At 38.5% G+C, this 23,242-nt stretch overlaps 4 protein-coding genes across 5 annotated transcripts in view; 3 read left to right on the top strand and 1 right to left on the bottom strand.

Annotated features, from left to right (window-relative positions):
• The window catches only part of LOC109542521 (probable pseudouridine-5'-phosphatase), a 3,710-nt gene extending 2,926 nt beyond the window's left edge, over window positions 1-784 (top strand). For both annotated transcript variants that reach the window (XM_019911772.2, XM_019911771.2), the window contains exon 4: window positions 526-784. In XM_019911772.2, the coding sequence (XP_019767331.1) occupies window positions 526-730 (205 nt within the window). In that variant the 3' untranslated portion in view covers window positions 731-784. The remainder of the gene's footprint in view (window positions 1-525) is intronic.
• Window positions 785-1,525: 741 nt separating this feature from the next.
• On the top strand, window positions 1,526-2,223 carry LOC109542541 (NADH dehydrogenase [ubiquinone] 1 alpha subcomplex subunit 2). The gene is made up of 3 exons (XM_019911807.2): window positions 1,526-1,867; window positions 1,920-2,026; window positions 2,083-2,223. Exons 1-3 carry the CDS (start codon window positions 1,782-1,784, stop codon window positions 2,163-2,165), a joined length of 276 nt encoding a protein of 91 aa, XP_019767366.2. The 5' UTR covers window positions 1,526-1,781; the 3' UTR covers window positions 2,166-2,223.
• Window positions 2,199-3,484, bottom strand: LOC109542540 (probable pseudouridine-5'-phosphatase). Its single transcript, XM_019911806.2, has 3 exons — window positions 3,105-3,484; window positions 2,826-3,044; window positions 2,199-2,767 (listed from the first exon to the last, which is right to left on the bottom strand). The coding sequence occupies exons 1-3, from the start codon at window positions 3,184-3,186 to the stop codon at window positions 2,214-2,216; spliced, it is 855 nt and encodes a 284-aa protein (XP_019767365.2). The 5' UTR covers window positions 3,187-3,484; the 3' UTR covers window positions 2,199-2,213.
• A 55-nt stretch (window positions 3,485-3,539) lies between these two features.
• Window positions 3,540-23,242, top strand: part of LOC109542539 (glypican-6) — a 59,058-nt gene continuing 39,355 nt past the window's right edge. The window contains exon 1 of the mRNA XM_019911804.2: window positions 3,540-3,916. Coding sequence (XP_019767363.2) covers window positions 3,733-3,916 — 184 coding nt within the window. The 5' untranslated portion in view covers window positions 3,540-3,732. The remainder of the gene's footprint in view (window positions 3,917-23,242) is intronic.

A 23,242-nucleotide genomic window follows, 5' to 3' on the forward strand; every position in this document is an offset into this window, starting at 1 on the left:
GTACGGGAGGCAAGCCCAACTCTTATGCTCATCATGCGTCTCTGTTGTCTCCGAGCGATCTTCACTGTTTTTTGGTCGAATTGCTCTATTGAAATTTTTTTTACTGTATCCATTCCAACCAAAGGCCCTTTCCAGGTGTTTTAATTCTCCCTCTAACTCGGCTGGTTCGCAGATTTTTCTGGCTCTTTCGGTGAGAGTTTTGATGATGCCTCTCTTCTGACTGGGGTGATGGTTTGAACCACTGTGCAGGTACCGGTCCGTCGTAAAAACCGGTAAGTTTAATAAACTTACGGTTTTTACAAGTGAACCTAAATCATTGTTACGGTCTGAAAATTCGTACATTTGAAAAAAATACTTGTGAGTTTCAAAGAAAAGCTGTCTTAATGACATTTCGCCACAAGTTTAGTGGTCAAATGTACCTTATTTCCTAAAAAGATGAGCTAATTTGGTTCGTTAGTTTTTGAGTTAAGGCGAAAGAAGTTCAAGAAAAATAAATTGCTAACTTGTTTTCATGGATTTTTTTAGATTTCCGGATAAACCGAGCCCTGACAAATGTTTAGTGTTTGAAGATGCCCCAAATGGGGTGCAGGCCGCCGTCAGCGCTGGCATGCAAGTCGTAATGGTGCCCGACGAAAACGTTCCAGTAGAGGCAAGGAAAAATGCCACCTTAGTAGTGAACTCACTAGATAAAACTCCCTTGGAGCAATTCGGACTTCCTCCAATAAAATAAATGACCTGAATGCATCCAAATTGTTTCTCTTGGAAATAAATAGTTGTTGTTCTACTGGAGCTTTAACCGATGACCTTTGCGTATATCGAAATAGTAGTTTTCGATACAAGGACAAAAAGTGTCGTTTTTCGAACGACGACGCCCTTGACTTCGTCTCGGATGTCAATCCGTCAGGAGTTTTTCAAAAGCGTACTTTTGTAAGCATATGCTAGTGAAACAATGAATGTTGAAAATTCACGAGCTGCTTTCACGGTATGGTGTTTGTATAAGATGCATATTTTGCATAAAATTTGCGATTAGCCAAAAATAAAGCTGTCAACGGAATATTTAAAATTTGAGGTCAATGCCATTTTTGAAATAGTCACGTTTTGACCTTTGTAATTTTACAAAAGCGTACTTTTGTAAGAATATACAAGTGAAACAATGTTGAAAATTCAAGTGCTGCTTTCAAGGTTCAAGTTTATGTATTTATAAGGTGCATATTTTGCACCAAATTTGCGATTTTTTAAAAAATCGTGTTTTGCTTGTTGCAACATCGGCGAGCGCAAAAAAATAGACCATTTGAACGACTTTGAGACTGAACTGGTAATAAATTTATAATTTCCAAATTGTAAGTAAACTTTAAATTATTATCAATAGTTGTCTATACACCTACGTAATTTATTAAAAAAGCCTGTCGGTTACTTTTTAATGAAAATACTTCAAAATATTTTATGACAGTGGCACTTGTCACACACAGTTTGTCAGATTTACTTTTGCTCCCATATGCGTAAAAGTAAAACAAATGAACAGTAAAGAAAAGTGCTTCTTTTGATCATCGCTTTTGATCAAAAAATGGCACACGTTTTGGCGGCATTATTAATGGAAATGAGTACTATTTTATGCGGAAAACAGCTATGGGACAAAAAATCCCACAATTCTTGTCGACCATTTGGCTTCGTGTGTCGTCACAGCAATTATTGGATAACCTGGCGATAAGTTGACATTACGCATTTCTAGGTTAACAGTGGCAATTATAAACATTAAAGAACTTTTCTGGAAAACACTTACAATGTCTGGTGCAGTTAAACTTTCCGGCGCCCTCAAAGAGTTGAGAGTGCATTTGTGTCAAACCAGCCCTTCAAGCAAGGGAGTGAGGTAAGACTCCAACAGCTCAGACCTGCAGGTTATGTAATGGGGGCTTTTCAAGGGAATTCATTGAAAAATACTATGTGGAGCTAAAAACTGCCAACCCCAAGTTCCCCATTTTGATCAGAGAGTGTTCGGGAGTTGAACCGAAGCTTTGGGCACGATTTGGTAAGTACAACAATTTGCCCCTTTGCTCTAGATTGGGTAAATTGTGTCTTTTCCAGAGCAAGGAAAGGAAAAGGCCATAGCACTGAAGGACCTAACTGCCTCAGACGTTTTGACACAATTAAAATCAGTGTCAAAGTGAAATAGTGTCGTTTTTTAGTTAGTAGAACGTTTGTTTCAATAAAACCGTTTAATTCTGATCGTTGCTTATCAAAGACGACTCATCCAATACCACACGTTTGCCACTCTCCTTTTTCTCCTCTGGATCAAGCAAAACTTGAATAGGTTCCGTTAGAGTAACTTTAGCATCTGCAAATACCAAAGCTGTGTCCTCTTGAGAGAAAGGGGGCAGCCCAAATATCTCAGGGAGCATGTAATTGAAGGAATCCAGCCGCAAAGTGGCCAACTTCCAAATGTCGTAAGAAACCTGCGGTTCTGGCAGCATAACCACCTGCATTCCTGCAGCCACTGCGGCCAGCATTCCATTCTTTGAATCTTCGAAAACCAAACATTTGGCCGGCTCTGGAGGATTATCGAACCTTGATGCCGCTATTAGAAAGATATCAGGCGCCGGTTTTCCATTTTTTACTTCTGGATCGGTTCCACCGCAGACAATGTGGTGAAAACAAGCGAATAGTTGCTGGTATTTATTCGTTTTTAGCTCGAAAGCTTCCCGGTTTGTAGAAGATGCCACTGCTATCGGGACGTTGTGGTTGTGCAGATGGGTTATCATTCTTTCCGCTCCTGAAACCCCGCTATAGCTCTTTGAACCTCGAATTTGAGCCTCCTATGCTAGGCATACCTGGCATTAGCTCCAAGTCGCCCAGATATTTATTCGAATGAAAATTGTATAGTTTAATAAATTCCTCGAGCGTCGTATCCAGATTGAACGTCTCAATTGCGATCCGGCCAACTTGCTTTTCTACAGAACCCTGCACTTTGGTGATAAAATCTGGATAGAATTCGCATCCATAATCTTCAATAGTTTGTTGCAAAGCTTTAGCGTAAACACTTTCGGAATCTGCAATTATTATAAAACCCGTGCCCATATTGTAAGGAAAACTCTGGATTATGATCTTGCCTATGATGGTTCCATCCAGATCGAATATAACGTGAGTAACTGGTTTGTACTTGCCGGAACCATTGCAACAGTGTGGATGCATTAAAAGCTACTGACGATTTGAAATGGTTGATGGAATGACATGAAAGTCGATTCTTGATTAATTAATAATTGAGTTTGATTGAGCTGGTGTGATTGTTGGAGATTTGGTAGAAGTGTCCCAAATACATTACAACCATGACGTCCAAGTTTTGGGCGCTACAAAGACCTCGCAAGCGAATGCAAAAGTGAACGACGGGATAACATGAAATAATTATTGATAACAGTCTGAAGGCTGATGTAATTGTTGCTAACTAAGGCGGAGCCTGTCGAGGAGAAATCGAACAGAGAGCGCAGAATGTGGCCGAACTACAAGAACGGTTTGATGCGCGCAAAAGGGGCCACGCATGCGTTCGGCCAGCGACTGCACATTTTTTTGACTCGATTTCATGAGTGCCGGTCTGCTCGTCCTTTGAGTTATCAGAGTTACGGAAATGCGACGAGACCGTCGAGGGTAGTTGACTGTGCCTTAGCAACCGAGTGAAAATCGCGATGGTTCTCACTTAAGCTGGAGAAACGGTGACTGAATTTTCGCTTAGCTCTCAACCAAATGGCTGTGATCCGTATTGATAGTGTGCGAGGAAACATGTGCCGGCTACAGGGTGTTCTTCTGTTTTGCGCCCTTTATCTGACTGCAGTCGTTCTTGCCAACCCCCGGAGTTGCGATTCAGTTAAAAGTGTACTCGAATCGAAAGGGTTCGCCAGCCAGGGAATACTCGATAAGCCGCAAAATGGTGAGTTTCTCTTATCAATTGTTTGGTGAGCGCCTTCCGCACGCACTGTTAATGCCTATTTACCTTTACAGGGGAAATTGTACTCAGTTGCAAATTGTTGCTGTTTTTGCCCATTATTTTATAGAACTTTCCTAACACATTAAAGGTCTAAGCTCTATTGTGTTGGCTTTCTATTTAAATTTTGTGAAAAAAGTTCTGGTATCTCTCTAAATCTGCTTAGTCTTTGTTGACCAAGTTTTCCTTTTTGCTGCTGCCTTTAAAATTAACAATATTTTTCAATTTGTTTCATTAAGTATTTTCGTTGCTACAGAAAAAAATTGAAACAAAAAACAAACGCACAGAGACTGATTTGTTGAGTACCACACAAAAATCTTCTCGTAAAAATGTATTGGTTCTGTTTGTTCTCCTCTGTCGGTTGTTTCATTTAAAATTAAGTATTAACCGACTCGTCTATTGTTTGCTACTGTAAATCATACTTGGATTTTGTACCTCAGCTTATCTTGCGTTCATCAAAACTGCATTAACTTACATTATTTAGTTAATAAATCAATAATTAATTACATCTTAATCGTTCAAATTAACTGTTTGTTCTCATTTTTAGTACTTTGCGTTTGTCCATCAGTCAATGTTCTTTAACAGCCGTTTAGACAACATTAATTCGTTTTGTGTAACACACACGGCTGCACACAAAGAAATTTACTTTAGCCTGCTTCTAAAGTTTCATTGAAATTCGTTGCATTTTTTGTATTTCCATTAACAGTAGTTTTACCTAATAATTAACGCTTTTTGTTTATGCTCCGGCCGATTCCAGATGTTGTCTTATTATTTTTTTCTATGAAACCAACAATAAATCTTTTAATGGTTAATGTCTGTTTATATCTGTATAGGGTAAATTGTACTTAGTTGCGAATGGTTGCAGTTTTTTCAAAAGCCGAAATCTATTTTACGAAACACAGCGTATTTTTTCAGGAAGAGCAACAAATGTGAAGTTGGCTACTTATTTAATCTTTGTAAAGAAAAGTGGCTTTCTTTTTGATCATTTTTGCTATTAATCCGTTCAATCTGTTTAGTATGTGTTAACTGTTTGCCTGTTCGTTGCGTCCTTTAAAATTAAGTATTTTTTGCATAATTTTATTTCAGAAAAAACCACATAGACTGATTTGTTGCGTCCCACAAAAAATGTATTCTCGTATTAATTTATCGGTTCTGTTAGTGAGTATTGTTTTCCTGTCTGTTGTTTCATTTAAAACTAGCTGCGTCTTCTGTACTGTAAATCGTACTTGCTTGGATTTTGTATCTAAGCTTATCTTGCGTTCATCAAAATTACAAGAATTTTCATTATTTAGTTAATAGATCAGTAATTAATTACAAGTTAATCGTTCAAATGAACTGTTTGTCTTCGTTTCAGTAATTTCTGTTTGTCCATCAGTCAATTTTCTTTATCTGCCATCGAGACAAATTTAATTCGGTTTGTCTCAACAAACGCGGCTGTAAACAAAATAATTTACATTATTCTGCTTCAAATGTTTGCTACAGTTTTTTTCTATTCGGACGGTCTTGTCGTTTGTTTTCATTGAAATTCGTTGTATTTTTACTATTTTTTCCATTGCCAGTGGTTCTCGCGTATAATCTCGCTCTTTGTTTATGCAATGTTAATCCTTTTTTCTAAGAAACAATAAAACAATAAGACAATAAAACCCACATTTCAGACAAATAAACATAAATTAACGCATTTAGTTTGTGCATCATCTGAGAGTGCTTGCATAAAGTAGAACGAAATTTACAATCAAATCCAGCAAACTTCGATTGTTCTTAAGCAAACTAGCGTAAAACAGCAACTTCTTTACTAATTGTTTCTTACAGTTCTTAGCTTTTTTTCGATTTTCCAGTACTGGTAAACAACTCACCAACCAGGTGGCTCAGTTATCAAAACAACTCAATTTCAGCTAATCTTTTGGGTAATTTAATAGGGGCGCTTATGAATAGCACAGGGCATAAAACGAGCCATAAAAACGTCTAGGTGGTCTCGGTTTTCGATATTTTTTGGTTCACCGGACAAGCCCATTTGTGCTTCCTGAAGAAAAGAGAAATTTTAGTGGAAGAGTCCCAAGTAACTGTGTCTAAATATTTTAAATTGTTTCCACCATGAGGTCCTGTTCTTTCTTTTATCTGCCGGTGGACAATGAACCCTCTGGGTGCCAGTAAATAATCCAAGTGGACAGATCTGACTGCCACTATAGTCATTTATTATATGTTTTCTTCAGAATTGATTTCTCTGGTGTGTTTCAAGTCCACCGAAAATCGAATTGAAGCATCCGCGCCCAATGATCCATTTTGCGGTACCATCGCAAGCGACTGGAACCGGCCGAAAAGCCGAAGAACCACCAGCGCAGGCATGACAGGGCCGGTACCAACTAATTAGGTAGCGCTAAAACATTGGCATTCTTCGGATGCCTTCGCGATGCATTTTCTCCCACGATACCCGGTCAACCACTCCAGACAACTTGTACCTGAATGGCGCTATAAACCGAAGAACCGCGAACCCGCAAAAGGAGAAGCTGCGACCGATGTTGCTCTTATCGCTCGATATGCTACCAAAACCTCAAGAATTCGGTTGTTTTTTCACAGACATTAAGATACCAGTCAATCGACATTCAGGCGGTTTTAAAAAATGTTGGAGAATTCAGATGAGCCAACTGGAGAAGGTTGAAAGAATTCAATTTGCAAAAAATCTCAGCTCCAAAAGAGGCGTTCTGGCTGTTTTCATCGCCTGGATTGTTTGCAAGACGGAAACGCTTAAAGAATAAACTGGCTTTCGGTCCATTTTTCACGGTGCGTGCAGAAAAACAGTCAATAACACGTTTCCCCCTTTTCCAACTTCCATAAATTATTCTCAACACGCGTTTCGTTTTGATTCAAGTGGATCGTTTACTTGGTGCCAGAGAAATCCAACCGTAATTAGAAGATTCTTGGCCTTACAGTCACATGTAATAACCGTCCTGGCTATTTTTTAATACTGGGTGATCATACTTTGCGCAATTTAATTCTGTGAATTTTCTATTCAAAATCAAAGCGGCAACGGTGCATCCAGGCAGATATTTGTGGTTAGTTTTTCTATTATGCTCTTCACAACTTATAACAATGTCGCATTTGCGTTAAGTTTACTTTTCTTGGTAAGACTAAAGCCTGTGTCCCATGCATCTGTTTATACGATGATACGAAAGTGTTTCTATTGGTTGGTTATCTGTCAATTCGTACGACGGAGTACGAATTGACAGATCTCCAACCAATAGAATCACTTTCGTACCATCGTATAAACAGATGCATGGGACACGGGCTTTAGTTAAAGTCGGTCAAATATTCTACATGAGAATCTTGCATCTTATGTGAAAGTGAAAGATACCCTTAGACTGTTCCAGGTTCAATTGAATCACCCTGTATAAAAATCTACTGAACTAAATAAGTGTTGAGCCTGGTAGGCGGTCTCTTTTATTTTTAATGAAGATGTTTCGTGGCAGCACGAAGTACCGTAAACTCAAACATGCTTTATCTGGTTTCGGTTTTCCTTTTTGAATTTTTAATCCCCTTTACATGAGAGGAATGTGTCGCTTCAGCGCCCGGCTCCACAAAGAGATACGTTTATCGTTTGGCAAATATTTAAGTGGTATATTTAGGTATAATATACACAAATATTTGGGATGCCCTCTTTTTCTCGTTTGTTCGTCGGAACAGAGATTCGGTCGCTGAGTCATAAACAGGCGCATAATTAACTGCAACGCGCAATTTTTACGTTTTATTGTCGAATCATCAGGAATAAACGTCACCTAAGTAAATCTGTAATGATTTGTTTGGATACACAACTACTGAATGTGTGGGGTGTATTAACTGTTAATATATCTTTATTTGTGCACAGACGCGGATAATTATTTTCACTTTGTACGCGTTTATGGCTTTTACCCAGCGCAAACAATCTCGGCTCACTATTTGCGTGAAAAAAACAAACAGATTTTGAAACACGTATTGAAACCGTCTGCCGCAACTGCAACTACACCTAGACCCTTGTTTACTTCAAACGTTCAGAGTATGCACCCTAAAAGTATCCCCAAAACAAAATCAATACAATCACTGTTGTGTCTGAAAGCATTCGGCTGCATCGACGGGCCAAAATCTGGCAAAACCGATTTCATCAGAACACTCTAATCGCTTATGAGCGGTGAAAAAATTAAGAGGCGTTTTATGTTTGTCGAGCCATCAAAGGGCTGTTTTCGGGTCCCTTCTGGCCCTTCTAAGCCCTTTGCCCACGCCGGCACCTCGAACACTCTCTAATCAATTACAAAGTGCGACAAATGCGGACCGGGCTCTAGCCAGGGACGAATTTAGGAGGCAGAAAAAGACTGGGAAACCGTTCGTTACCAGCAAAACTTGATTTTTCGTAATAAATTCTATAAAATGTTTGTAACAGAATACGTAGAAAATTAAGTGCACGTGACGATTTTTAGTAGAGCATAATCGCTTAAAAAAATTGCCTGAAGATGACTCAAAATCGAAACTGCATAAACAAGTGCAGAATACAAGCGAATTTTGTGTAAATTCTTTAAGAATGACTCGAAAACGAAACTTTCCACATATAGAACGCAGTTGTCTTACTAAAAGCACCCGAAAGTGAATCTTCAACTTTACTGGTTTCTGGGAAAATAAATGTCAAACTTAGGGATGCAGAAACACCCTCAAAATCAAAACGCGCATTTCAAAAATTGTCAAAAATCGTTTGATGATAACTTATATTTGAAGCTTTGCCCATTTGTAGAAGAGACTTTACCCTAAAAAACGAATCTAAAATTGAATTTCTGACTTGGCAAGTTACAGAGAAAACAAATGTTAAACTGCAAATTGCAAAACCGCCACGAAAACCAGATGCGCTTTAGAAAAATTCTAGAAGAAAGAAAATCGAAACTTTTAACTTTGCGTTGTCCTACAAAATGCATCCAAAATTGACTTTCTGGCTTCTCAAGTTCAACAGAAAATAAATGCTAAAAACTGCGACCTGCAGAAACCATCTCGAAAACTAGATGCGCTTCTGAGAATTCTGCGATGATGACTGAAAATCAAAAATGTTGTCACTCACAAATCACACTTGCAACTTTTCCACGTAAAAAAAAAGTTTTGCTTTGAAAAATGTATTCAAAATTCACTTTCTCACTTAGTAAATTCCATAGGAAAGGAAATAAATGAAAATCTCCATTCTGCAAAATTAACCACGAAAACCAAACACGATTTTGAAACATTCTTGAACATGGTCTGACGATGAGTGAAAATCGAAACTTTTAACACGTATACAACGGGAGTTGCCCTACAAAATGCATACAAAACTGACTGTCTGGCTTCTTAAGATAGAGAAAAAATAAATGCTAAACTGCGACCTGCAAAAATCAGCCCGAAAACCAGATGCGCTTTTGAGAATTCTGTGATGATGACTGAAAATAAAAAATCTTGTCACTTACAAATTACGATTTTGAAACATTCTTGAACATGGCCTGATGATGACTAAAAATCGAAAATGATACAACTGGCGTTGCTCCACAAAATGCATCCAAAATTTACTTTCTGGCTTCGTTATTCTCGTTCTCTATTGGCTAAGTTAAAAACCACCACGAAAACCAGATGAGGTTATGAAAATTGTGCAATGATGCCTGAAAATAAAAACTTTTGCCATAAAATGTATAAAGCAGATTTTGCCCTATTAAACCACAAAAGTATCTCTCTCACTTCGTTAGGTCGTGAATAAACGAATGCCGAATTCCGACTATCCAAAAAGTACGTAGAAACCCGAACAAAATTTCAAACACTCAAAGATTGCCTGTAGTACACTTTCTCACTTTGTAAGTTGCAGAGCAACAATATGCTGAAATGTGCACGAAAACTGATCCGAAACAACAAATGTTATTAAGGTCTAACTAGCGCAATTTTTTGGTTGCCAAAGGAAATCTTCTAATCGATGAAAATCAAGCAAATATTGAACGATTGCAGTGATTATTAACAGACGGGCGCAAACTGTTCACGACAGAACAATGCAATTTGGCTGTTCATTTGCCTGACTGATAAACTCGAATTTAGCCATTGTTCTCGACTACAGGATATTCATCCCATTAACGCGAGCCAAGTGAAAATGCCCCAAAATTTATTAAATAAAACACAGGCGCAGATAAGATTTACAGGCGAGCCAGTAGGGCCATCAAACACCCCAAAAACATGGACGACATGGAGTGAATGTTAATGCGGGTTAAATCTGAATTGTCATCGGACTTTTCGTATCACTTGCGACTCAGTCGAGCGAAGGATTTTCTACATATTTAGCAATCGAGATGGCCAGATTTCGTTTTCCTATACAGATGGGGAAAAAACCAACACAACATTGTATGGACTAATTTCAGTTTCCTGCCACGTCCTAAGAATTACATCGTAAAAAGGCACGACCAAAGATCATAAAGAACGACAAAAGGCAATTTCCACACAAGCCGCACGGCACGGCACGGTTAATTTTCTTGTGCGGCCGGCCGGACTCCGTTCATAAGATATCGCACTTTTTGCCTGCAGGTTTTCGACGCAACACAAGCAAACAGAGAGTTGTGGCGAAACAGTGGAAGACGGTTCCTCATCCTCAAACCGTAAAGAACCAATTTGTTTATTCTTCACGGACGGGTGACAAATTAATTAACAGTTTTAGCGGCCGCCCGAAGGGCAAGGGAGGCGATTGGCAGGATTTTCGCACGTTTTTCATCAACCTGCCGTAATGGAAAACCTGTCCAAACAACTAGACTAAGTAATTGTGGTGAACGACCTGAAATCAGCAATGTAGAAACAGTTTCTCAGCTTTCTAGAACCGCTATGTAACGAATTGACAACATTTAGATTACACGATTGGGTGCCTTATCGAGGAATTTAGATGACATTATCGATCATCCGAACGAAATGATGATAGTTTTTTTACAATGGTACTATTTATCGTTAAGCCCAACGCATACATTGATAAGATTAACGCCGCAAATATACGGTCGGCTACTGAATTTCCCGTGCAACTTCAACACAAGTTTGGGTTATTTCTCATTCCGTCTAGCCCGGAATTAACGCATAGATTTCCGTTCGGAGACCGCATTTATTCACTAGATCTAGAAGTTAATTTAACGCGTATTTTCAAGTACAATTAAACATGTAGCTTCAGTTTTAACGAGATTTGCTATTGTTTTGCATTCCAAGTCATCGCCTTATCCCTTGAAATCTCCTTAAATTACTCACCGTGAGATATCGATTCGGAAACGTTGAAAAACTGGCTATTTTTTGTGGTTATCAGGCTGCCGGTATGAATTTGGTCCTGACGTTTCGCTCGTACGCATGGCCAGTATTTTGAGAGTTTCGGGTGCTCACTTTGACCCCAAAGCAAGCACACCTCTGAAGGAGTCATCAGTTTAATGCTTTAAAATATGGAAACAAGATAAAAACGACATTTATTTTGACAAGACTTTGATTAATTATAATCTTGACATGTTCCTGACGATGAGTGACATTAGCAACGTGTGGCGTTTTGGGGGTTTACCCAGAACGGTTGCTAGAAAGCAGACGATTGACAGTAATTACGCGCCAAATTCAAAAAAATTACCTTTTTCGGGTGTTCTACACTACATAAGCGTAAACTGGATTATTTTCGATTTTGGCTCAACACCCGCAGTAAAACCGCAGTTGGTGATAGTGTTTCAGTTCGTTGACAGACAACAGTTACTGCTTAATGTACAATCGCATTACAACAATGAATTATTGGTGTGATAAACACGAGGTAAATAATCTTAGTTAACGGTTCATTTCTTTTGATTCACTAGATAACCGAGTTGACGGTTTTAATGATTCCACTTCCTGTTGGAAAGTAGTGCCGGTCATAACACAAGCTGAACGGCTAAACTACATTTCTGATTTAATCGAATAGAAGTTTGTCTCAATTACATTCACTGTGGGTACATGTTGACTGGATGCGTAAATTAGTTAATTGCTTTTAGACAGAAGTTCAAGTGGGATAAACGTGATGTTTTGGGCATTACTTATAGTTAATAGGGGAAAGGAATGGATATGCGGGAAAATCTTAATATATCTTAAGGAATATTTGAGCAGCTTGACCGGTTTGCGCTTTTTAAGCGCATGTTCACACTTATCATTCTCGTCAGTTGAGCATCAGTATTGCATATTAAATAGATCGATAGATTAATAAACTATGGCTATCGATCCAAAAAAGGCCTTGTAGTTTGGTGTCTGCCCTTGCGGTTATGAACAGTAAGGCCAGTGTCATCAGCATACTGTAATGATGTAATGTATGCTGATCTGTATACAGGGTGATTCAAAATTGGCGTCATTCCTCTGGAGGTGTTGTCTGGCGCTGTTATAGGAGTACAGAAAAAATAGTAAAATAAATTAATTGTTATTAAAAACTGAGAAATTTGCAAAAAACTATATCAGAAATACGGCAGCAATGTTTTTCAAGGTAATCTGCCTAATTAACATTGCGCAAATACCTGTGGCTTCGTAATTATTTAAAACTCCGGTAACCATGGAATTATACCGACTGACAATAAGATAGACAAGGATAAACGGTAAATTCAACAAGATTGGTTGACGAAATGTCAACCTGTTCTCATTACCTCGAATTCTGCGGGGTTTTGTGTTTACATAAATAATCCATACAACACCAAACATTTGAATGGTTAACTCCAAACAAGCTAGTGCCTGTGTATGCCTTATTATCCACTCTTATCAACCAGCTTCGCGTATTCAGTTAATTAATTAACTCCATTTGTATCTCATTGTGCTGTGTGTATCGTACAAATGTGGTAGGAATGTAGCCGGTATTTGTTTGGTGCTTGGGAAAGTGTCAGTTATTGTGCTCTGAGTACCCCTGGAAGGCCCTGATTCGATTATGTCCAATACTTGTGCCTCTGTGTCTGGAACCCGAACATCGATTGTCGTCCACTATCTTCTTGAAACCACTCTTCTCGGCCTTTGATGTGAGTTCTTTCAGCTTCTGCTATGTTACTGTAGCATTTCCCCTGAACTAATCGCATATCAGCAAATTCGTGAAAGGCAATTCAAAGTAAGTCGGAGTTTGACAAATTATTGTTATTATTGACAAGGGCTATCCACCTGTAACTATCTGTTAATGACATAAAACATCATTGCTGCTGTGCCTTTTCATCAAAAAATTGTAGGCAATTGCGGCAATGATGTTTTTTGTCAATAACAAATAGTTACAGGTAGACAGCTTTCGTCTATAATAAGAAGCATTTGTCAAACTGTGGCTTATTTTGAAGCTTCTTTCACAAAATGTAAACGAACAACGAATTTGCAAATATGCGATTAGTTATGGGAAAATGCCACAGTAACATAGCAGAAGCTGTACTAACTTACACCAGCAAAGAGCATGTTTGCACACTAGACGAGTGTTCCGAAATGGACGCAGATAGTGGACAATCTAAAGGTGCTCGGTTGGAGATTATTGCAGCTGACCCTCCAGGAGTACTTGAAGCATTGCATAACAACTGCACGTTCTCAAACACTGGATACTTAATTGTCCCGATAACTCCCCCGAGGAAGGGCCTACATTCCTACCATGTATGTAATACGCACAGGACACTAGAACACATTAAATCTCTGATCTTCCGAACACCGGTTCAAATTGAGCAGCAGTTAATTAACCGAACACGAGAAGCTGCTCAAAATATGAGCCCAGACTCAAAGTGATTGGGACACAAAGATGTTTGGAGTGAAACGGGCAGGACTTCTTGCTCTTGGGAACACTTGTGTTTTAACAACAGAATTGTATTTTATTTGATCAATGATACATAACCTTTAACAGGTGGTTTTGGATGACAGTTGTGACCTGTTTAGGTATATCACTCATTTGCCCCAAAAAGATGAGAACACTCTCAACCCCCGTTATTGTCTCTTTTATTTTCTTTGCTTCATGCTTATCCGTGGTTACCGGAGTTTTTAATAATTACGAAGGAACAGGTATTTACATAATGTTAATTAGGCAGATTACCTTGAAAAACATTGTTGCCATCCTTCTGATCTAGTTTTTTGCAAATATCTGAGTTTTTAATAACATCTAATTTATTTTACTACTTTTCCTGTACTCCCAAGACACCCCCAGACAACACCTCCAGGGGAATGACGCCAATTTTAAATCACCCTGTATATGACCCGTGGTAAAACTTCGAGCACCCCTTGCTCGGGAGGAAATGGAAAAGCGTCTTTCTCACACGCTGTCGAAGGTCTTGTTAATATCCCTGAATAAACTTCCCGGTTACCGCCCTTTAGATGTGTGGTTGACTAAAGTAGTCACCCAAAGACCAAGTTGGAATGGCAAACGGCATTTGGACGGCTGTGGCCTGCCGCAGGACAACAGAAAGAAATCTCCCACGGCTTGCAACGAGGTTACACCGGCCGCTTATTAATTTTACTGCCACAGTGCATGGTGTGGCATGAACTCGTATATTTTTAGCATCCATTATCCAGGTGTCAATTAGTGCCAGTCTGCGTTTGGGCTGTTGACCATTTCTTCGCATTCCTCTCCCTTATCAACGGCCGAAAACCGATGCGTCTTTGTTTAAAGCCAATCATTCGCGCCCCCCTGTCAACACGAATTAACGCGCTTCTTCAGACGCTGTTATTATGGGAACCATCCTCTTGGTATGCAATTCCATTTACTACGTCCGAATAGGCAAACACACGTCTATTTGCTTGGCCGCTGAAGTTGATTCAACTAATTTATATTTACGTGGAACACACAACGAGAACCAGTTCTCTCTTGTCCTATATGGATGGTGCTTCTGTACTCAGCCAGTGAAAAACATCTCTTCCTCCTCCTTCTGCCTGATTATTATTTTCAAGGCATGACATCTTTAAATAGCTTCGAGAACACATTATTGACTTAATTTTCACTTATTCGTTACAAATGACATGTTTAATGATCGTTACCTCCGGTTTTATGGCCCCGAACAATCACCTCATGAATTGAATGAAACATACGTAACATAATAACGATGGTCATTAACATAAATTGTCTCAGTTTGATGAAGCATCGCAATAGTAGAGATTTAGTTTGGGTGAGCTTCGAATGGTTCGGCAATTTATTTAATATTAAGTGCAGGACGATAATTCCGCGAATACAAGCGCAAGACGATTTGCTTGAACTGATCCGAAATAAATGAACCGCGATGAACTTTTGTTTATAACAATCAACTGTCCATTGTTACAGCTGAACGCAGAACATTAAACAATAATTGTCTGCAAAATCACTCAGCATCATTAAACGTTATTAATAACTCCTAATTGCCTGTTTGTATTCGATTTTATGCGTGTTTATTATCATATAATAACAACAATAATTGCGTCTAATAAACTAGTCCGCGCGGATCATCGCTCTAATTATCATATCTCATGCTCGAAATTAAATCAACCTTATTCACTAAGCCGTCGACATTTTTGTATCAGACTTAACAGCAACTCATTTTCTCAAAAGGCATTATAAAGATTAACCCATCGAAATGGGCAGACTTGCCGCAAAACTGGTTCACAGGACCGGATCGAACATTCCATTGGAATGTCCTGTTAATCAACATAAAATTTAGAAGAATCTTAAGATGGGACACTTTTGATAATGTTCGTTCACGGTGCCCACAAAACGCGCTTTAGAACTTGGCTGGCGCGACCATTGCTTGAGACTGGTGAGTTGTTCGGACTGTTGGGGACGGTGGAACAGAGTTTCTTCCTGACGTTTCGCCAATCACGTTCTTGCGAAAACTTTACGATGAAATTATTTTCCAGGACGGCCTGACAGTCCGAAAAACTCGCACAATTGTTGTGATTTAATTGGAATTCAGACTACTTTAAGTGCGTAAAAATGCTTCAAATTTCATGAAGAATCGATCCGTCGAAACCACCCTGGTACATCGGCAACGTGCGACAAGAACAGACTGATTTCCATTACAGTGGAAACTAACAATACTGAACTGGATTTCCATTTTATAGAGAAAAAACTCATCTTTAACGCTGGTTTCTAAATTATTCCCAAAATGTTTTATATAATAGCAATCATTTCAAATTAAAAATTGGACTTGAGTCATAAAGATCACAGCAAAGATCTGTTGGAGCCAAATAGATTTGCCCCATAATGGCGGATGGGAGGCGCTTTGATCCTATTCGCGCCACTGTGTTCTATACAGTCACTGTAATTTCCATGAAACCCGCTATGTTATTCTCTCTTTTGACTAAAGCTACACTACGTCAGTTTCATTACGAGGGGGAGTGGAAAAGTTGATGCTCGTTCAATACGCTCAAGAAGTTTTCAAGTAGTTTTTTGTGGGTCAACAGCAAATTCCTTTTCTTGCTGTTGATGCCTGCTAGCGGGAATTATGAAAAGTAAATTAAATTTTTATTTTAAGACACTTAAAAGTTTCCAACGACAATTCAAGAAATAGACATTTTGTGCACTTTGGTCATTTTTCAAACTTCGTCCAATTCTCTACGTTTGTTTTCTGAAGCTGGAAAGATACTGATTTTTATCTAGGTGCAAGCAAGAAAAGAAATTATTTGCCCCGTCCGCCAAAATGCCCGAAAAACTAACCAGCTTCAAATGGAAAAATGTCCGTATAGTTCTTGATTGATTTATTTGAATAGGAAATCGTATGTAATGAAGTTCACTAAATAAACCAAACCGAAAAGCGCCAGTCTGGTCCAATGCCATTTGCTCTGGATTTACTGCCAAGCCCAGTACATCTGCTATCGATCAAGCAATCAAATAGTTTTTGCTGATCTAAAGTGGCGTAAAACGCGTCATATATACAGGGTGTTTCAACAACCGCCGCCCACTTGGATTATAGTCAATCATATTGAAGTAAAGTGAAAAACAATCGGGAATTTAGAAGTGAAACTATTTTCAAACTTCAAGATCCTTAATCTCAAAGAAGACAAAACATTCCCAAAATACCCTCTTGACGGACTTGGCACTTTTTTTGAGATCGGCCCTGTTCGGGGCCCAGGTGAAGGTCCGCATTCCATGCACCTTGCAGAGAACTCTTTCTCGACGTGCGTCTGAATTATTTTTATTTATCGGTATCGGCTCGGGCGGCGATAAAATCGAACGCGTATCGGCAGGAATTTTTCGGCCGTTCTACCGCCTACGCGGCTTTTTCTGCGGACAGCTGTACAAAGAGCTCTCCGACTTAGCAACACAGTTCATTGTTCATACCACTTTGTCTAGTCAATGCGAAGTTTTTTATTTCATCCCAAGCAATGTCTCAGGGATTTTATACTTTTTTTGGCCTACGGTTCAAATTAGTTTCGCATTATTAATTTGCAAGAATATTTTAAAAACTTCACCAATTTAAATGAAAAGCTTTGTTAAGTACGCTCCTGAACTTGAATGTTGAGGGCACACGGCCACGTGACTCGTTTCAGCCAATGACAGTGGGCGCTGATCGAGGGCTGTACGTCATTCAACGTGACACCCAATGCCGAGTACAGGGACAGCTTCAATATATTTTCGCTATTGATTGTTTGGAACACATTGAACAAGTTAAATGAACTAGATAAAAAATTATGCAAAAGTAAATTTCAATTATGCAAAAACCTCAATGATTTTCTTAAATTGAAACGTCTGTGAAGGCTACTGATTCACTTTCCAGCCGACCTGCCGTTCCAGTTGACTACCCAAGACAGTAAATCACCATCAAACTACCATGGCTTCAGCTTCTCGTGTAATTTCCGAACCATAAAATGTGTTATGGTCGTGAAACCGATCGAATTCAACAGTTATACATATGATTTACTGCCTACATCGTCCCACCATTCCAAATAAACATCGGAAACACGTGTTAAACTCAAATTAGAAGCGGAAACAATGCACGTGCCGTAACTTTAAAATAGCTAAACAATCGATCTTTTTTATTTTTCGTTTATGGAAGCTATTTCAGTGTTAATTGTTCTGTGGGTACTTTTTCCTACGCAAGTTTATCATACATAAAGCTCAATCATTTTGCTGCGTTTAATGAAACCGTTGATGACGCCGTTGATTGAAAACATTCTTTGCCACTTTAATACCTATAAACTTTTAGCGGGCCCTCAAAAACAAACGAGTGCTAATGTCAAGTAAACTTGCGATTTATAATCAAGAGCCCTGAAGTCCACTTCACACCATCATTCCCTCGAGTTTTTTATAAAACCCCCTAAGTGCTGGCCTATTGTTCGTGGTGCGAACCCCAAATCGTATCGTGAATCATCCGTCGATTTTTATGAATTATGAGATGATGGCCCCTCGATTAGCCAAGCACGTAATTATCGTTTGTGTAGGAGAAAATCATCGTAAACTTGCTTAATCGAATTATTTTCGAATAGTCCGGGTTATAGAGCAACGCAAAATTGATTATCCGAAATCTTTATGGCCGCAGAGCGGCGATAATTACATGGTGTAATTGATTAATTAGCGCGCAACATGGGAGCTAATTTAATTACGGTGCAAGAATGGTGTTGATTGGCCCAATTAGCTCAATCGCAGGATGTTCCATTGTGAATTAATTCAGGTATCATTTCAAATGTTTACATCGGATTACGAGCATGAAAACCACACGACGCTCACTCATAGAGCGAAATGTGGTCCCAATTAGGCACGGTGTCTAAGCGCACCTTTTTTAATTTAGCACAACCGGTAGCTAAGCAAGATATAATACAGGCTCCCCTCTAGATATGCTTTGCTGTTTATGAAAGTTTGTTTTAACTGTTGAGATAAAGCAAGCATGTAGAAGATAGACTTATGTGACAGGGCAAAATAAACAAAAGGCAAACGGAATGTAAGCAATGGGAACGGAATGCGTTCTATGTCTGCTCTTGATGACGATACATACATACACTCCACATTACGGAAAAACGGCCGCCTTGTTTGGTGCTAAGAGAATGCTTAATTCGAGGGAGATTCTGACATGCCAAATATGCTCGTTAATATTTGTCGCTGTGAAGTGCGCTCACGTTTGTCTGGGACACTCTGGATTACTCATTTTTTTCTGGTTGATATAACTAATGTTTGCTGCCGTTAATTCCAGTTCGATTATAGCGAAACAGAACCGCAAATGCTTGAGTATTAGAGCGGTTTTATGAATCACCATTTAGAAGTCATCATCTCTTTATTTCCAGCTATTTGTAGAGAGAGAGCGAATTGATCAATAAAAAAGGTGAAGTTTTACCAAAATAATAAATTTTGTACAATTTAATGAAAAGTTTTTGAAAACTGAAGTGTTAGTGACTCGTAAAAAAATATGTCTTTCTGATGTCATGAAGTTTCCCGCAATGACCAAAGCCTAATTCTTGATAGTAAAATATTCCCCAGCAACCCAATAGCTTCGAAGCATCAAAAAGTTTCCAAAGACTTGGCATCAAGTCAAACTTTGCTTTAAAAATCGAGAATGTCGATCTCCTGCCTACTTGACTGAATGATTTTTTCTGGTCTCATTAGGGTCACTCTAGACGGAATGTTCGTTCCACCCACGTAAACTATATATGCAATTCGGGGCATTTCGAAACGCGAAAGAAAAGTGCATTTATACTTTTTAATGCTGTTGCGAATGTCACGATAAAAAAATTGATGACATTCTTAATACGACATGGGACATGTAATCACGCGAACGTTAGTGGGGTCTCATGAAACACGGCCTGAACTCAATTTATTACATTCAGGTGAACATTGATTAAGCCTAGATTATGCCTAATGGAAAATGGGGAGAAAATTCGTTATAGATTGTAATTTGTAAATTACATTTGGACGTTACAGCTGAGCTGAGCTGCTGGGTCAATCCGAAAGAACCTGAAAGAAGTAAACTTTGTGAACGAAACGTGGGAAGGATTTCATTGCAGTCATTTGGCAATAGACCTGATTTTCTCATCAGAAATAAAATAAACTGCCCATTGAAACTGAAGGAAAAAATTCGTTTTTGTTTATTCTTCAAGACACCGGTTTATTTTTCCATACGCACTGTTTCGCTGTAGCAATAAAATGATGTGAATTTGGACAGTTTGGAACGACGTCTGGTGCATTTTTTTGCAAAATTCCAAAATATACAGTCGCTTGAAGGCTGTTTGTCTAACCTGAGCCTCCCAGCAGACATAACAACTGTATAATTCATCTCGAGGAACTCGCTAATTTATTGCCTTTTATTTTCGACTTGCAATCACTATGGAGAGTCGATTTTAAAGTCTGTATAATTCAGCTGTTTATAGCACATGTGACATTGTGGTTGACCTCGAGGATTTGCTCGAAAATCTGCATGTTTCTTCTAAGCTGGTTATTACGACTAAAATGTTTCTGAATAACCAACACCAAAGATCAACTAATATTTCGAATACAGTTTCCCAATGGGCAATTTAACCAACCGTTTTGCCTATGTGGAAATATCCGTGAAAAACACTCGTGTGTGCATAATATAACTGACTTTTCCGAGAACGGAGAATTTCGTTCCAGTCGAACAGAGAGTATCCGAAATTATTATGAATTCCAATTGGCAACTTATTTTCGCATTTGCCGCTTTTGATGTTTATTTGGGCATGAGGGGTTTTCGGCGTTTCGGTGCAATTAATCGAAAGTGCTTTTCATTGGCCAACTTCAATATTTTGCAATTATTTCTTTGATATCGACGAAAACCAGTTTAGCGTTCAAAGTCGACACTCGGCGCAATTTCCCTGGGGACCCTCGTCAAACTTAATATGCATTCAAATTGACATTGAGACTGCTGTGCATTCCGCATTATTGAACTTTGGAGGGCCAACGAACGAATTTGGCCCCATTGGCTTTATAAGAATGGACAGATTATCGATACGCCATGTAACTCCCCTGGAAATGTTTTTTTCTGGAAACTTACTTTTCGGGAAAGCGTAATGAGAATTTGAGAATTAATCAAATTTTACTGAAAATTCACATTTAATTTTCCGTGTCGAATTCCAGGAGTTTCATCACATTGCAAAACTGTTCGGAGTTTGATTCCCGCGAATTCCCCCAGTTTCTCCAATTATTGACGTCCGTGTCGTTTTTTTCAACTAAATGCGAGCAAAGTCAGCTTTAATTAAAACACTGAAGAGCTGTCTTTGCGACCGAAAGCGATAAAAGTCTTGTCCAAAGTGTCGTAAGCTTCCATTTCATTAGCTTTAGATGGTCTTTTACTCTTCAGAGCAAATAAAAACCGATCCGAGCTGATGAAAGACGGGAATTTTCATTACTGCCCTAGCGTGACTAAATTGGGTTTTTAAACAATCGCCGAGAAAGCAAACGACGTTCATTTTTCCGATTTCATCCCAGAAAAATTAATTATTTAACACATTGATGTTTTATGCTTTTCGATGTGTGCAGAAGCGTTACCAAAATCTTAATAGTGTCTGTTCTGGCTGATAGTTTGGAAATTGGAATTGACGCTCTTGTTATTTTCTAAAAATCCTCGACGTAGGGATGGTCGATATTTAACGTAACCGCTCCAGGTTCTCCAAGAGCCATAATCGGTCAGATCAGCGAATATTGTTTAGTTTCGGTGATGGTACAATTCAGCATTTTTAGTCTATAAATATTTCTGTTAATGTGGATTATTTTATGTTATTGTTGACTTAATAATACGCGTAAATAATTCAAATGCTATTACAAAAACCGTGATGCCCCATCAATCAGAGGAAGTTCAGTTAAAAGATAGAAGAAGATTATTCAATTTTTCAAGATTTTGACAAACTTGTTACATAACAAAAAACACAGGTATATTAGTACTATCTAAACACTATTATGAATATCATAAATGAGCAAAGAACTAGACCATGCATCCGTTTATACGATGGTACGATGAAACGGAAGTGTTTCTATTGGTTGGATATCTGTCAACTCGTACGACGGAGGACGAATTGACAGATCTTCAACCAATAGAAACACTTTCGTACCATCGTACCATCGTAAAAACGGATGCATGGGACACAGACTTAAGTAAGAAGCATACACAAAAAATATTCTTAAATGTTAATTCATTTTTAAATTAGCGCTTTAAACATTTTCGCATGCAAAGCGTATATTTTATTTAGATCATTCGATTTTATTATCAGTTTTTTTTCTTTCAGTAGTTACTTATGACCCATGTTTTGTTTTTGTTTTGAGAATATAGGTATTATTTTTGTTTACCTACCAATCCTAATAATTTTTTTTATAAATTTAATCATTATTTATCATCACTATTTCTACCATCATCATAATTGCTAATTTTTAAAGAAAAATTTTGAAAGTAACATGTTATATTTGGCACAGCGTTGCACCTGTTCCAGAAAAATAACCGTTTAGCACACCTCCAGCTGGACGATGTAAGGACCTTTTAGCATCAAAAGTACTTCAACTTGATCAAGAGTTGAAACGTCGCCTATTTTATGAAAATAAACGCCGATCTAACACTTTACAACCTGATGACATAATGACCTTTTACCATAAAAAATTGCGCCTGGCAGCCTTGAGAAAGAGCCAAAACTTTCCAGTCCATCAGAAGTCTAACAGAAGAGTGAACATTTAGTGCTTGAGACAAAGATGGTTGTTTGAGGTAAAAACCCCGTTGCAAAAACTCTCGAAACGTGATTGGATGATATAAGTTACAGTCTGATGCTGGTCAGCGGTAATAAAAATCCATAAACTGTCGAATGATAATAATAAGTTTAACCCGAAACCTGCAGCTCGACAAGAAATGGAGACGTCCACTTGTCGATAAGAAACGGATTTATGTAAGTCGGCACGTGGGAAACATAAATTTCGTGTTTATGTGCGAGCGCGAAGAAAATGTCGGATTATGACTAGTTGGAAGAGGAAACTTGGAAGGAATGAAGACAAGCTTTAGCAAACTTTCAAAATCACAGTAAAACTCAAACATTAGCTAAGAAATGCAACTTTCTTACTTGAAATTGAAGAATCTTGAATGAAGATCGAGACGAAAATCAAATGACGTTGACACATCTTGCAGTTCCAGTTACAGCCTGCGTTCTGCGTTGTCATGGTTTATTGACGTTGTATGTTGACAAGTTGAGGCGTCAAATTCAAAAGTCTCCTTTTTCAGGCTATAAACAGTAAACCGGCTTAAGGCATTTTATTGACTTGTCTAGATTAGCAACCGTATCCGAATTAAAAAGTCCATCCAGGTACTCATCTTGAGTAATAAACTTATTTTGACACACTTTGAATTGAATTTAATATTCAACACCCAAACCCATTGAATCTTATTTATGGCTGGCTATGGG

This window comes from Dendroctonus ponderosae, unplaced genomic scaffold (genome assembly GCF_020466585.1).
Source record: "Dendroctonus ponderosae isolate FM_Combo_2020 unplaced genomic scaffold, Dpon_F_20191213v2 Dpon_F_20191213_3, whole genome shotgun sequence".
NCBI classification, from domain to species: Eukaryota; Metazoa; Arthropoda; class Insecta; order Coleoptera; family Curculionidae; genus Dendroctonus; species Dendroctonus ponderosae.